Here is a 16,815-nt window from a genome sequence, read left to right as displayed (position 1 = left end):
TTTTTTGCGAATTGACTTCGGATGGTACACTTATCCCTATTGTAGACCCGAGGATAGGTCATCGATATAGGAGAGCCCGGAGAACCCCTTTAAGGATAAGAAAGTTATCGAACATTAGGCTACTTTCACGTCAGCGTTTTGGGTTTCTGGTTTTGAGATCCGGCAGAGGATTTCAAAACTGTGTCAAATTTGTTCCGTCTAGGGCTAACTAACGTATTGTGAAGGTGGTAGTCTCTACTCAGGATGCATTGTGTTCCGGTAGCGTTCTGTTTTGTGACCGGACATAAAAATCGCAGTAAGCAGTGGTTTTGTGCCCGGTCATTTAAACCGGATCTGTCGCTAAAAACAATGTAAGTCAATGGTGCCGAAAAAAAAAAAAAAAACACGGATCCACCACTCACTGACTTACAATATTTTTAGTGACAGATCCAGTTTGTTCCGTTTCGCATTAACATAGCCGCATGCGAATGCATGAATCCTCACGCATTAAACACAAAGGAACCGCTGTGGTCCGGTTTTGAGGCCCTCCGCTGGATCTCCACACTGGAAACCAAAATGCTGAGACTGTCGTCCACACTCATCTGACTGCAAATATTCCTCTCATGATAAATGTCCCCCATTGGGATCACGGCTTATGTTCTACCTGCATATTTAAAGGGAGCTGGCAAACGTGTGAAAAACGGTAACATACATTTAGGCCTCATGCACACGGGCGTTGTTTTTGTCCGCATCCGAGCCGCCGTTTTGGCGGCTCGGATGCGGACCCATTCACTTCAATGGGGCCGCAAAAGATGCGGAAAGCACTCCGGCTCCGTTCCGTGGTCCAGCTAAAAAAAAAATACAACATGTCCTATTCTTGTCCGCGCTTTTATATTAAAGGCTGTCCGTGCTGTTCCGTCAATTGCAGAACGCGCACGGACGCCATCCGTATTTTGCGGATCCGCAAAACACACTACGGTCGTGTGCATGAGGCCTTAGGGTCCATTCACGCGTCCGCAGTATTTTGCGGATCCGCAAAACACCGGGCCGGCACCCCAATAGAAATGCCTATTCTTGTTTGCAGCTGCGGACAAGAATAGGACATGTTACAGGGCCGCGGACCGGAAATGCGGATGCGGACAGCACACTGTGTGCTGTCCGCATCTTTTCCGTCCCCATTGAAAATGAATGGGTCCGCACCTGTTCTGCATAATTGCGGAACGGATTCAGACCCAAAGTGCGGACGTGTGAATGGAGCCTTACTGCTACCAAGAAAATAAAAAGAAAATAAAAGTTGGCTGTGCAGCACACTACAGCTGTACTGAAAAACATGGCCAACTACACTTTTCTGTACAATGCAGACTTGTGTGAACAGCGCCTGAGAAGCGAGCAGGCAGCGAGTGACAGTGAGAAGGTTTTCACGGATACAGAATTGGAAGAGAAATGTGGTTTATTAGAGGAGAGATTGCTTCTGCCAGTAATTGAAGTGGATTACGGAGACCATGCCTGGAAAATCCAATGCACATTTCTAAAGAAAACCCGAGGAACAGTACCTGAGTGTCCCCAGGACCATGGAAAAAGTGATGGGATAATAGCCTGGCTGTAGCATGCAGCGGTGTGCGAACATCGCCCAGACACAGAGGAGCCCTTGTGTGCTCCGGGGGGAGCACAGGACGGAGTCACCCAAGACCACGGAACATACAGGGGGCACCGGCATTAGTGCAGGTCATCGTTCACATGGCCTTTGTGCATCCCAGTCCCATTCAAGAGCATGGGACTGAGCTGCAATACCAAGTACGGCCACTATACTATGTATGGCGCTGTGCTTGGTAGAGTATGAAGAGGCTGCAGCACTTATCTGAGCGCTGCGGCCTCTTGAAGCAGCTAATCGGTGGCGTTGGGGCCCCCAGTGATTAGATAAAGATGACCTATGCTGAGGATAGACCATCAATATTTAAAGAAGCACTCCCTCCCACAAATCTTTTTATTCTCTGACCCGTTAGGGTCCATTCCCACGTCCGTGGTGTATTGCGGATCCGCTATACAGCGGGCCGCACATGGCCGGCACTAAATAGAGAAGTCCTATTCTTGTCCATAGCTGCAGACAAGAATAGGACATGCTCTATTTTCTTGCGGAGCTGCGGACCGGAAGTTCAGGGCCGCGCTCCGGAAATGCGGATGTGGAGAGCACATAGTCTGACTCATGGGATCCCCTCCAATCACAAGGACAGGGTACTCCCAACCCCCCAATGTCTGGCAGTCCCATAGAGATGAATGCAATGGCAGCACAAGTGTGAACATCAGTCCATTCACTTGGTTCTTTTCAAAAGTGGAGGTCCTGGTGGTCAGCCCCTACCCTCCGCCGCCCCCCACCATCACATCCTCATTACCTATTCTGTGCACGATGGTATGGTGTGACAACCCCTTTAAATAGAATCTCCAGGTACACTCCTCTGACTCAGTCTAGGTGTGCTAATCTTCTCTTTCTTACGGGTGGATTAGTAATCTGTACTTTATAATCGCTCCACCCTCGCTCTAAAAAAATAAATAAACCAGCTCTCCATGCACGGACTTCCTGGTGAGTGGCAGGCTTGTGTTTGGGCACAGCAGCCAATCAGAAGAGGAAGAGCTGCAGGGGGGAGGGAGAGTGCAGCAGCCTGGACCAATGACGAGACAGGAGGCGTGTCTCAGACTACCTCACACTCCCTGTAGGCACTGTAGCTAAACTGTAGTCACAGATCACAGCTCGCTAACAGACAGGAAAAGAACAAGAGGAAAATACGTAGCAGATTATCATCCCTGGCAGGGACTGACTGAGGCTGGGGCTACACGGCGACATGCGTCGCAGGACAAAAAAGGGAACAACTGCACTGCAACGTCGCGGGACATTCATGTCACACGACATTTATTGTAATGATAGTCTATGGTGTTGCAGCGACATATGCCACATGCTGCGACACGACAGTGGTACAAATCCCTTTTTTTTTCTTTTTTGTGACTGTCATGTCGCATGTCACAGTGCGACACCATAGACTAATCATTACAACACGTCGCCATGTAGTCCTGTCCTAACACATCAATTAAAGGGCATCTGTCAGCAGTTTTGTCCCTATGACACTGGCTGACCTGTTCCATGTTCACTTGGCAGCTGAAGGCATCTGTGTTGGTCCCATGTTCATATGTGGCCGCATTGCTGAGAAAAATTATGTTTTAATATATGCAAATGAGCCTCTAGGAGCAACGGGGGCGTTACCATTACACCTAGAGGCTCTGCTCTCTCTGCAACTGCCGTGCACTCTGAACTTTGATTGACAGGGCCTGGTGTGAGGATGTTTACACTGCCCGCTCCTGTCAAATTACAGGGGTCGCGGCAGTTGCGGAGAGAGCAGAGCCTCTAGGTGTAATGGTAACACCTCCGTTGCTCCTAGAGGCTCATTTGCATATATTAAAACATAATTTTTCTCAGCACTGCGGCCACATATGAACATGGGATAAACACAGATGCCTTCAGCTGCCAAGTGAACATAGAACAGGTCAGCCGGTGTCATAGGTACAAAACTGCTGACAGATGCCCTTAATGAGCTCCTTTTTTCCCCCTGTTAATTTGATCTAACGGATTACTGCCTACAAGGTGATGTTCACATAATGCAGATTCTGTCAGGTGCTTGAAGGCCAAATCAGAACAGAATTTGCAACCAATCCGCCAGCAAAGCATATGAATCCGATCTTTACTGCCCCATTCACAAGCTAAAGAATAATCTGCGCAGAACAACCACCTATCTGCAGCAGGACGATTACTGATGTGGCTTCTGCACTGACCAAAAGGAGCCCCCATCGCTCTGGTCACAGGGCTACAAGGGTTAACCACAAATCGCTCACTGTACCACCCCTGCTACTCACATGAATGGGCAAAAGCTGCACCACCAAGAACAGCCCCAACAGAAAACAAAACTGTGCAGTAAGGACCAATGTGAACAATGAATAGTCAGCCCCTTCAACCAGCGGATCACCAGGGGTGCCGAGAGTCTGACCCCCAGCAATCTCGACAGGTCATCAGTTATTCAAACCTGGACAACCCTATAGGGACAGGTCACACAGCATTATTTGACAGCTGAATTTGGCACTGGTGACCACATGGAAGCCGCAACCACTGGGCGACCACATGGAAGCCGCAACCACTGGGCGACCACATGGAAGCCGCAACCACTGGGTGACCACATGGAAGCCGCAACCACTGGGCGACCGCATGGAAGCCGCAACCACTGGGCGACCACATGGAAGCCGCAACCACTGGGCGACCACATGGAATCCGCAACCACTGGGCGACCACATGGAATCCGCAACCACTGGGCGACCACATGGAAGCCGTCTTCCATTGTTTTCAATGGGAGGCAGCACTGCCGCTCATGCAGCTGCAGTTTAGTGCTGTGATTGCGTCAAGAAAGGACATATACTTTTCTTGCTATAGCATCCCATTGAAAACAGGAGGAACGATTCACGTTGCCGCCAGGCAGTTTCTGAAACTGCAACGAATTCAGTCGTCAAAAACACAGTGTGTACAGCCCCTTAAAGGAGTTCTCCAGGAATTAACAATTGGTGACCTCTCAGCGATCTCCTACTAAGGTCATCAATGAGCGCCACAGAAGTGGATGGAGTGGTGGCTGCTCTTGCGCGGTGCGTTTCCCATTAATTTCAGTGAGACTTCTGAAAACAACCAAATGCGCCGCTAGTGTGGCCGCTCATGTGCCATCCGTCACTTCTCAGGGACTTCTACCTATCAGATATTGGGGCATATCCTACCAATATACAGCCAATGTCCAAGATGAGACAACCCCTTTATGATCTCTCCTAGGAATGTCAGCAATTGTTGAATCCTGGAGGACCCCTTTAACATTGCCAAGAAGAAATAAAAAAAACTTTGGAAGACAGCCTAGTAGAATACCATCACCTACATACAGGCAGCACACACAGTTATGTAACCAAATTTACAGCTCTTGCACAATAAAAATAAGAAAGCCGCTTTGCAATTAGCCTAACAGACATACCACACCGTCTACAGCTCAAATGCACAGCTATGTGTCTCCATGGTGACAGACTACAAACAAACCCTGCATGTAGTCAGATCCAGCAGTCTCCCGCTGTCTGTAGGTCAGGGAGCAGATAGAGGAGAGTAACACGACCACAGAACACAAAAGGACTTAATGGGGTTTCTAGGATTTTAAGAAAGTTGGCAAACAGTCCCAAAATATTATATATATATATATATATATATATATATATATATATATATATATATATATATATATATATATATATATACACACACACATACATACATACATACACAGTCGTGGCCAAAAGTTTTGAGAATGACAAAAATCTTAGTTTTCACAAAGTTTGCTGCTAAACTGCTTTTAGATCTTTGTTTCAGTTGTTTCTGTGATGTAGTGAAATATAATTACACGCACTTCATACGTTTCAAAGGCTTTTATCGACAATTACATGACATTTATGCAAAGAGTCAGTATTTGCAGTGTTGGCCCTTCTTTTTCAGGACCTCTGCAATTCGACTGGGCATGCTCTCAATGAACTTCTGGGCCAATTCCTGACTGATAGCAACCCATTCTTTCATAATCACTTCTTGGAGTTTGTCAGAATTAGTGGGTTTTTGTTTGTCCACCCGCCTCTTGAGGATTGACCACAAGTTCTCAATGGGATTAAGATCTGGGGAGTTTCCAGGCCATGGACCCAAAATGTCAACGTTTTGGTCCCCGAGCCACTTAGTTATCACTTTTGCCTTATGGCACGGTGCTCCATCGTGCTGGAAAATGCATTGTTCTTCACCAAACTGTTGTTGGATTGTTGGAAGAAGTTTCTGTTGGAGGGTGTTTTGGTACCATTCTTTATTCATGGCTGTGTTTTTGGGCAAAATTGTGAGTGAGCACACTCCCTTGGATGAGAAGCAACCCCACACATGAATGGTCTCAGGATGCTTTATTGTTGGCATGACACAGGACTGATGGTAGCGCTCACCTTTTCTTCTCCGGACAAGCCTTTTTCCAGATGCCCCAAACAATCGGAAAGAGGCTTCATCGGAGAATATGACTTTGCCCCAGTCCTCAGCAGTCCATTCACCATACTTTCTGCAGAAGATCAATCTGTCCCTGATGTTTTTTTGGGAGAGAAGTGGCTTCTTTGCTGCCCTTCTTGACACCAGGCCATCTTCTAAAAGTCTTCGCCTCACTGTGCGTGCAGATGCGCTCACACCTGCCTGCTGCCATTCCTGAGCAAGCTCTGCACTGGTGGCACTCCGATCCCGCAGCTGAATCCTCTTTAGGAGACGATCCTGGCGCTTGCTGGACTTTCTTGGACGCCCTGAAGCCTTCTTAACAATAATTGAACCTCTTTCCTTGAAGTTCTTGAGGATCCTATAAAATGTTGATTGAGGTGCAATCTTAGTAGCCACAATATCCTTGCCTGTGAAGCCATTTTTGTGCAACGCAATGATGGCTGCACGCGTTTCTTTGCAGGTCACCATGGTTAACAATGGAAGAACAATGATTTCAAGCATCACCCTCCTTTTAACATGTCAAGTCTGCCATTTTAATCCAATCAGCCTGACTTAATGATCTCCAGCCTTGTGCTCGTCAACATTCTCACCTGAGTTAACAAGACGATTACTGAAATGATCTCAGCAGGTCCTTTAATAACAGCAATGAAATGCAGTGGAAAGTTTTTTTTGGGATTAAGTTAATTTTCATGGCAAAGAAGGACTATGCAATTCATCTGATCACTCTTCATAACATTCTGGAGTATATGCAAATTGCTATTATAAAAACTTAAGCAGCAACTTTTCCATTTTCCAATATTTATGTAATTCTCAAAACTTTTGGCCACGACTGATATATATATATATATATATATATATATATATATATATATATTTATTTATATATTTATTACCATTACTCATCTGTTAAAGGGATTCTCCCATGACTAATGTAAAAAGTGAAAATCAGACATCATATAGTAAAGGACAATCTCTTTCTAACAAAGCTAGAACCAGCCCTGTACCTCACGTAGAGCAATGAATGTGGAGATCTCTGGCTCCGCTAGATTTACAGTCAGGTCCATAAATATTGGGACATCGACACAATTCTAACATTTTTGGCTCTATACACCACCACAATGGATTTTAAATGAAACGAACAAGATGTGCTTTACCTGCAGACTGTCAGCTTTAATTTGTGGGTATTTACATCCAAATCAGGTGAACGGTGTAGGAATTACAACAGTTTGCATATGTGCCTCCCACTTGTTAAGGGACCAAAAGTAATGGGACAGAATAATAATCATAAATCAAACTTTCACTTTTTAATACTTGGTTACAAATCCTTTGCAGTCAATTACAGCCTGAAGTCTGGAACGCATAGACATCACCAGACGCTGGGTTTCATCCCTGGTGATGCTCTGCCAGGCCTCTACTGCAACTGTCTTCAGTTCCTGCTTGTTCTTGGGGCATTTTCCCTTCAGTTTTGTCTTCAGCAAGTGAAATGCATGCTCAATCGGATTCAGGTCCGGTGATTGACTTGGCCATTGCATAACATTCCACTTCTTTCCCTTAAAAAACTCTTTGGTTGCTTTTGCAGTATGCTTTGGGTCATTGTCCATCTGCACTGTGAAGCGCCGTCCAATGAGTTCTGAAGCATTTGGCTGAATATGAGCAGATAATATTGCCCGAAACACTTCAGAATTCATCCTGCTGCTTTTGTCAGCAGTCACATCATCAATAAATACAAGAGAACCAGTTCCATTGGCAGCCATACATGCCCACGCCATGACACTACCACCACCATGCTTCACTGATGAGGTGGCATGCTTAGGATCATGAGCAGTTCCTTTCCTTCTCCATACTCTTCTCTTCCCATCACTCTGGTACAAGTTGATCTTGGTCTCATCTGTCTATAGGATGTTGTTCCAGAACTGTGAAGGCTTTTTTAGATGTCGATTGGCAAACTCTAATCTGGCCTTCCTGTTTTTGAGGCTCACCAATGGTTTACATCTTGTGGTGAACCCTCTGTATTCACTCTGGTAAAGCCTTCTCTTGATTGTTGACTTTGACACACATACACCTACCTCCAGGAGAGTGTTCTTGATCTGGCCAACTGTTGTGAAGGGTGTTTTCTTCACCAGGGAAAGAATTCTTCGGTCATCCACCACAGTTGTTTTCCGTGGTCTTCCGGGTCTTTTGGTGTTGCTGAGCTCACCGATGCGTTCCTTCTTTTTAAGAATGTTCCAAACAGTTGTTTTGGCCACGCCTAATGTTTTTGCTATCTCTCTGATGGGTTTGTTGTGTTTTTTCAGCCTAATGATGGCTTGCTTCACTGATAGTGACAGCTCTTTGGATCTCATCTTGAGAGTTGACAGCAACAGATTCCAAATGCAAATAGCACACTTGAAATGAACTCTGGACCTTTTATTTGCTCATTGTAATTGGGATAATGGGGGAATAACACACACCTGGCCATGGAACAGCTGAGAAGCCAAGTGGGAGGCACATATGCAAACTGTTGTAATTCCTACACCGTTCACCTGATTTGGATGTAAATACCCTCAAATTAAAGCTGACAGTCTGCAGGTAAAGCACATCTTGTTCGTTTCATTTCAAATCCATTGTGGTGGTGAATAGAGCCAAAAATGTTAGAATTGTGTTGATGTACCAATATTTATGGACCTGACTGTATATCAATCTGACAGCTCAGGGGGAGTGTCTTTTTTGCTGCAGCTCAGGGGGCGTGTCTCAGCTCTCCCTATCACAGCTCAGGGGCGTGTCTCAGCTCTCCCTATTACAGCTAAGGGGGCGTGTGTCAGCTCTCCCTATCACAGCTCAGAATGCAGACAAAGGATGGAACTGAGCATGTGCGGCCATCTCAGTTAGCAGGACATAGAAATAAAGAAAAAAAAAACTAACAGCAGATGGCGCTATACGGATACATTTTACTGAATAACTCAGAGGCTATGCTAAATTTTTTAATTACATGCAATTACAAAAGGTATTCAGATCCAGGTGCTGGTTTGAAAACTGTAGAATATTTTTCATGGGACAACCCCTTTAAGTCCCCTGCCACTGGAGCAGCTCCGTTCTGGTGGTCTCCGGCGGTCCTGGAGGACCACATGCAGCTAATCACCAGCCTCTGCTGTGATCTCTCACTTGACCGCTTGAGGCCGCAGTGGTCCCATCGTGAATGACGTATTGCTGTAATCACCGCACGACTGGCGGGGAGCACCAGAGAATTCAACAGGTAATGGCTGTTTTTGTTTTTTTATATCTTTTCCTAAAGTTAGCCAACTTTCCTGGACGTCCCCTTTAAAAGAAACTGTATACAGAAAAAAGGAAGGATAATGTTCACACTGGCCACAAAGATTACAAATACACCGTCTATGGAGTTCTTAGAGTGCAAGATGTCACTTTTCTAACCACTGACCACACCAGATGGGCTGATCCTAGGGGTCCCGCTGTGGGGAGCCCCCACAATCAGCGGCCACTAGTGGGAGAGGCTGCCGACCAGTCCTCATTTTCCACTCCAGTTCCATGTGCGTACAGAACAGCGTGGGCATCCTCAGCGCTATCCGAGGGGTTTACCACGACGCCACAAAAACCTGATGTGTCCGATCAGACCTCATCCACACAACCGTATTTTGCATCCGTGTCTAATCTGCATTTTATATGTATTGCACACGGACCCGTACCTTTCTAGGGGTATGCGACTATAATGGACCGTACATGGATGTCATGTGTGTGCTGTCCGCATCCGTGTACGCGTTCTGCAAATTACGGAGCCCAGATACAAGGAGTATATGAGGGGCAGCAGTGGAAACAAACCACTCTTCCCCGCACACACTGCTCTGCAACATCAGATATCAGAGCCTGGATTTTGAATCAGTTTGACCTCATGCACACGGCCATGTGGACCACAACACGGAGACGGTCGTGTGAATGCCCCCCTTAGCTGTATGGAGGATACACTGGTTCTACCTCCCAGCTTTGCCAGAAACAGTAGAGGACGATTTAAGGATCTGTTCACACTTCCACAAGTAGATCGGTGGCAGCAATCCGAGGACGACGCTCAGACAGCCGCCACAGATCTGCATGAGAATCAACCCGACTGTCCTTCTGAGGCTAATCCGTGGCTTTTCCGTGCTGCATAGTCCACGCAGATTTTTCACTCGCACTGGACGCGGAATATCAGCGGATCGGACGAGGATTTAAGTGCAGAACCTGCGTCTGCATCCTCATAACATCCTAAAAAGTGTGAACACAGCCTCCTCGCTATGTACGCTTCTCCTTACACAAGGGAAACCCTCGTCTTAAAGGTTATGTCCACACGGGATGTAATTTGCGCCAGAAAAAATAATAATATATATATATATAAATCAGCAACAAATCCACATCAAAACTGGCATTTTCTGCCTGGATTTTCCGTGGATCTCACCCAGTGCATTGTGAAGGGTGAAATCCACAGAATAAGGGCTCGTTCACATGACCGTGGTTTAGGTCCGCATTTTTTGCTGCTCGTGTGCGGACCCATTCACTTCAATGGGGCCGCAAAAGATGCGGACAGCACTCCGTGTGCTGTCCGCATCTGTAGCTCCGTTCTGTGGTCCGCAAAAATGATGAGGCATGTCCTATTCTTGTCCGTTTTGCGGACAAGAATAGGCATTTCTACAATAAGCCTCCTGTTCCGTTCCGCAAACTGAGGAAGGCACACGGGCGGCATCCGTGTTTTGCGGATTCCACAATTTGCGGACCGCAAAACACGGCACGGTCGTGTGAACAAGCCCTAACTTGACGCTCTGTAGATGTAAAAATCCACGTCGCAGGCCAATTTACGCTGCAGATTTTATTTTTTTTCACCCTGTACGCGGATGAGATTTCTTAAGATCTCGTCCCCTCTGACAGTACTGTTCCCGACAATCTGCCCGTGTAAATGGGCAGCCGGTCACCCGATGAAAGAGCGAAGCGCTCGTTCGTTGGGTGATCCTGTTGTTCGCGCAGGCACCTAAAATTATCGGTTTCTGGGCAGCAGATTGTGTCGTCTAAACAGCGATCTGCCGCCCAGAAACAATGCAGCTGGTACGAGGACGAGCGATGACAATAGTCACTATTGTCCCCCCACCCCCGTCCTCATACTGTAGAGGCGATCGCGGTATGTAAATGCAGAGCTTTACCCCACTGAGCGAGCAGCCGACTGTCTGGGAGGAAAGCTGCTTGGCGCGTATAAAAGGAGCCGTGACGCGGTACTGGCACAGCGAACGAGATCTGACAACGCACATATTTTGCACGTGGATTTTGAAATCTGCCGCAAGTCAATTTTTTTTGTAGAGATTCAGGGCGAATTTTTACCCTTTGTGATACAAAGGATGAGATTGGGGCAAAGCTGCATCGAAAGCGACAAGCATCATGTGCGGAAGTGATGTTTTACACCAAAATCAGAGCGGAAATTATGTGTAAAACAAATTAAATCTGCAACATCTCCCCCCTATCTGGACTGTCCTTAAAGGGGTGGTCAAAGTTTTTTTGAACTGATGACCTATCCTCAGAATCTGATGGGTGGGGGTCGGACACCCAGCATGAAGAGCCTGCGGAGCTCCGTGCCATGCACTTCTTGGGCGCAGATCAGTTCCATGCCAGTGAAGCAGTAGCATCAAGCGCAGCGCCGTACATTGGATAGCGACTGCGCTTGTTATCGCCGCTCAGCCACTTTCACTTCAATGGGGGGCGCGCCGCTGGCGCTGCCCTCTCAACCAGCTGATCAGCGGGGGTTCGACCACCCCAATGATCAGATACTGATGACCTATCCACAATGGCGATGTGGCGGGACGGGAAGAAGAGGATACACAAGGTAAGCAAAGCAGGGGGAAGGGCCGTGAGATCTAAAACACGTTTATGAGGGAGGCGAACGCGCGGTCCCTTTCCCCTCCGCGTCACGGGTATAAAGTAGAAAAAGATGGTGACATCACCGGAGCAAATGACCCGTCGTGTCCTGCAGGAATCGGTGCATCAGGTGTGTGACATTGTGGCAGGGGTTTGACAATGTTATATCACTGGCATCGTGACCCAAAACATTGCACTGCATAGAAACCAATGGAAACTGTCACACCACTCAAGTCAGCACAAGCTGAAAATTACTTCCAGCCTTAGGCTATGGACACCAATGGAGCAATTTTATTATTATGGGAAAGAAAACATATTCACCATTGGTTTTGCCGGCATTTGTCTTCTGCTGTTGCATGTATTCCCATACGTTGCAGGCTGCTCAACCCCCTTCCCAGTGACATCCATCAGACAAGCTCTCAGACAGCTCCATCTGCAGCCCTTCTTCTCTGCTGTCCTGAACAGAAATCTAAGCCGTCGTTGGCGCAACCAAATACCATAAACTGAATGGGATTGTCCGGGGTTTTTATTTAATGGCGGGGGCACCGATAATAATAATCATACAATGTAGACTCCCTGTCCCCGGCCCCTTCCGTTCCTACATGACCACTCCATTCTCCCCACTGCTTTTCTTATGGCTGCAAGCTTTGACGTTCGCACATGCCGCACATTACTGCTGCAGCCAGTCACTGGCCTCAGAGGTCACGTACCGTATACCACGGAGGCTGCAGCTGAAGTATACGGACATATCATCGCTGCCGCCAGAACATTATGTCGCAGGTAGCGTTGCGCAGGAATGGAGGGCCTCAAGCGGTAACTATATATTTACTATTATTGCCATTTTATTTTTTAAATAAAACAAAAAAATATATAAAAAAAATTTAAAAAAATCAGTGATAAACCCTTTAAAGGGGTGTGCAAGAGCAGGGGCGTCTCCCCCTCACTTGACGGGACCTATAAAGAAAAGCTTACTTACCTGCTTCCCGGTGCTGGCTCCCCCGCTGTAAACATCCGGTTTGACAGCGCCGCAGCCAATCGCTGACTGTGGCGGAGACTGGATCCCCTTACATCATCACAAATGGTCTTATGACGCAAGGGGATCCAGTATCTGCTGCAGCCAGTGATTGGCTGCGGCAATGTCAAACCGGATGTTTACAGCGGAGCATCGCAGGCCGGGAGGAGAAGGAAACAGGTAAGTAATATTCCCTTTACGGGGGGGGGGTGCAGTTGCCACAACCTTTAACCTTTAAATCAAAAAGGGCCGCCAGCTTTAGGAGAGCAGAGAGAGGGACGGAGACCTTCTGACAGATTTCACACTGAACGTCACTGAGCAGCCTGCACTGTACGGGAAGACGCGAAGGCTGCAGAAGAAAAAAAAACTGTTTAATAAAAACCAACTGCACGTATATTTTTTATCCCATAATACGGCAAATACAATAAAAAAAATTTGCATCAAATAGCGCAATAAACAAAAATGCTAAACCAGGACACAGCATCGCCTAACAAGTCGGGGACGGGCTACACTTGTATCAATGGCCATATCTGTCGACCCCGCAACTCGCCAGATTGTCGCCATCACGTAAGCGCGGTGCGTTCCCCGAGACGTATCCGTTAAACTTTCAATAAGCGCCAAGGTCCATAGTACATGGGCTCCATGGGATCCCCTCCATCCCAGGGCAGCCATAACACAGAGCCACATCCTGCGGGGACCTGACAGTACAGTAAGTGTCCCCCCCGCCCGGGCACAGCCCGCACTCACCTGTCCGAGGCCGCAGACTGTGTTCCACTCATTGGGTTCCTCGGGGATAGTCCTTACCTCAGCTAAGTTGCATGATAGTTCAACTCTAGCTAGATCGGAAAGCTCGGGGTTAATCTTCCCGTCCCGCAGGGGGATGGAAACTCCAAGCAGTAGCTCATAAGGGCCACGGGAAAATGGAGGCCGGAGAGCTAGGCATGAAAAGTCACCAAAACAAGAGTTTTCTTCTGCCGGTACTCAAGGGTACTAAGTACCAGCACCTCTCCGGGACTCATCGTGCACAGCACGCATGCGCCGGGTAATCTCGCGTGCCGAGCGATTTACCCGAGACGCGAGAGTTGGCGGCGCGTGCGCCGTTCGGCTAGGTGAGACTGGGGAATGCCTGTGGAGAGGCGCGCATGCGCTCTGGCGACGCGGGACTTGGCAGGAAAAAGTTTATGAGCCAGTACGACGTTCTGCCAGGTCTCGCGATACTTCTTTCAACTTCATTCAAAACAGAGCTTGTGCGCGTGCGCGACGGGCGGATGACACTTCCGTTTTGTGATATATATATATATATTTTTTAAATAATTAGAACATTATATTGATTGAATGATATTGATCTGTTTCTGATGGTGATTTACATGGCGTCTGTTGGTGAAGGGAATCTCTACTGTGAGAGGTCAGACTGGAAGAGTTTGATGAAGTTTCCTTTAAAAAAAAAAATTTGAAAGGGCAGAAAAATGTCTGCGGGCAGGGTGTGCAAGAAGTGTCTCTGGGTCCAGTCCCTTTAAAGGCGATGAAGATACACAGTATATACATGCCAGTCACTGCGCAAGGGACGTACTTTGTGCACACGTCACATCGGCCACACATATATGTATTGTACAAGTGCCCCGCTCACATATACAAGCAAACATGTCACTCAGACACTCCTCTAGTATGTGGCACACGTCATTACATACATTCTGCATACATGTCACACGCTATAGACACATGCCAAGCACACGTCATTGGCACATTCGATGCATGCCAACATAACATACATACTACACACATGTCACTCACATAGTTCATAAGTGCTGAGCACACGTCGCACATTTCTCACATTATTTGCATGCCGAACACATTACATATATGCTTCACACGTCCCACACATCATATACATACCGTGTAGCACAAGATACATGCTTAACACATCACTTACACAAAAGATATATGCCAAACACGTTACATACATGCTTCACGCATGTCACATACATCACTCACACATTATATACATACCACGTGGCAATAGATACATGCCGTGCACACATTACATACATGCGTAACGCATCGCTTACACAATAGAGATACAGTCAGGTCCATAAATATTGGGACATCGACACAATTCTAACATTTTTGGCTCTATACGCCACCACAATGGATTTGAAATGAAACGAACAAGATGTGCTTTACCTGCAGACTGTCAGCTTTAATTTGAGGGTATTTACATCCAAATCAGGTGAACGGTGTAGGAATTACAACAGTTTGCATATGTGCCTAGAGCCAAAAATGTTAGAATTCTGTTACTAATGTATTGTGATTGTCCATATTGTCTCCTTTGCTGGCTGGATTCATTTTTCCATCACATTATACACTGCTCGTTTCCATGGTTACTGCAGCAGTGGCCGTGCGTGCACACTATAGGAAAACGCACCAGCCTACATATGTGTGTTCCCATGGTTCCGGCCACCAGAAAGGCTGATGCTTTTTCCTATATTGTACAAGCACGACCACCTCTGCTGGATTGCATTACTTTCTTTACGATTAAGAACAGTTAACCCCTTGGATACCAGATTTTTTTTCATTTTTGTGTTTTCATTGTTCTTCCCTATCCTCCTTGAGCGATAACTTTTTTTATTTTTCCATTCACATATCCATATGAGGGCTTGTACTTTCTAATGCCACCATTTAATATGGCATACAATGTAGTCGGAAGCGAGAAAAAGAAATTCCAAATGGGGTGGAATTGGAAAAAATTCACACTTCCTCCACCGTTTTACAGGTTTTGTCCCTACGACGTTCCCTTTGCGGCAAACCTGTGCCCTTTTTTCTCTGGGTCAGTACGATTATAACGATACCACATATATAGGCTTTTTATTTTTAAATAGTGTAAAAATAGGGGGTTATCTAAGGCCTATAATGCCCCCTTCCCCTGTATGCCCGGGCCCCTCACACAGATAGTACTCACCTCGCTACCTGGCACCCGCGTTGCTTCTGATTCCTGCATAGCCGCCGCCTCTGCCTCTCCCCGTCACGCGGATGAAAACATACTGTGTCGGGAGGAGGAGGACAGGCCATGACGGGAACGAGCCTTCCTAGCATCACCCGCAATGCTAGGGAGGCTCGTCCCCATCATAGCCTGCTATTTGCTGCCCCTCCAGGGGGGGGGGGGGGTTGCAGGGGGGGTTGTAAGTATTATCTCTGTGAGGGGCCTGGGCATATGGGGGAGCATTATAAGTCTTGGATAACCCCTAAACTTAAAAAAATAAAAATAAAAAATTATATCACTATATTCTGACCCCCATAACCTTCTTTACAGAGTCTTCACTGCTTCCCGGTCCGCCAGTACTAATGAGCGCTTGGGGAAGGGGAAGTGCGTCTTATAGGGCAAAAAATACGGTAAGATGATAGGGCATATAAAAAAAGATAAAAACCTGTGATCCCAATGTAATCTTACCACTTTATAAATCCCTTGTAAAGCCACATCTTGAACATGGGGTTCAGTTGTGTGCTCCATACACTATAATAGATATAGGAGATGTAGAAAGGCTTCAGAGATGGGCGACCAGACTATTAAATGGGGTGGAACGTCTGTTATAATAAGCAACTTCAAAAATAAGGCTTGTACAGCTTGGATATGATCTTATTTACATGTATAAATGCATGTGTGGTCATTACAAGGAACTGGGACAGGATTCATTTGATCAATCATTCGTTTTAAGGACTCTATAAAGGAACAGGGGAAATCCATTAAGTGTGAATAAAATACGATTTAGACATCAATACTGGAAAGGATTATTTACAGTTAGGGGAATGCCCTACCCCAAAAGGTAGTAATGGCAAATACTATATAATAACAAGTGGCATTGAAGGTTATAATTAATCAAACAATTAATGCTGT

At 46.6% G+C, this 16,815-nt stretch overlaps 1 protein-coding gene across 3 annotated transcripts in view; it reads right to left on the bottom strand.

Moving 5' to 3' along the window:
- ARHGEF12 (Rho guanine nucleotide exchange factor 12) overlaps nucleotides 1-13,978 on the bottom strand; it is a 216,531-nt gene extending 202,553 nt beyond the window's left edge. For all 3 annotated transcript variants that reach the window (XM_040425180.1, XM_040425188.1, XM_040425196.1), the window contains exon 1: nucleotides 13,674-13,978. In XM_040425180.1, coding sequence (XP_040281114.1) covers nucleotides 13,674-13,705 — 32 coding nt within the window. In that variant the 5' untranslated portion in view covers nucleotides 13,706-13,978. The remainder of the gene's footprint in view (nucleotides 1-13,673) is intronic.
- Nucleotides 13,979-16,815: the final 2,837 nt, after the last annotated feature.

Source organism: Bufo bufo, chromosome 1 (genome assembly GCF_905171765.1).
Source record: "Bufo bufo chromosome 1, aBufBuf1.1, whole genome shotgun sequence".
In the NCBI taxonomy this organism is placed as follows: Eukaryota; Metazoa; Chordata; class Amphibia; order Anura; family Bufonidae; genus Bufo; species Bufo bufo.
Note: the sequence above shows the minus strand (reverse complement) of the source record. Positions and strands in the feature narration are given on the sequence as shown.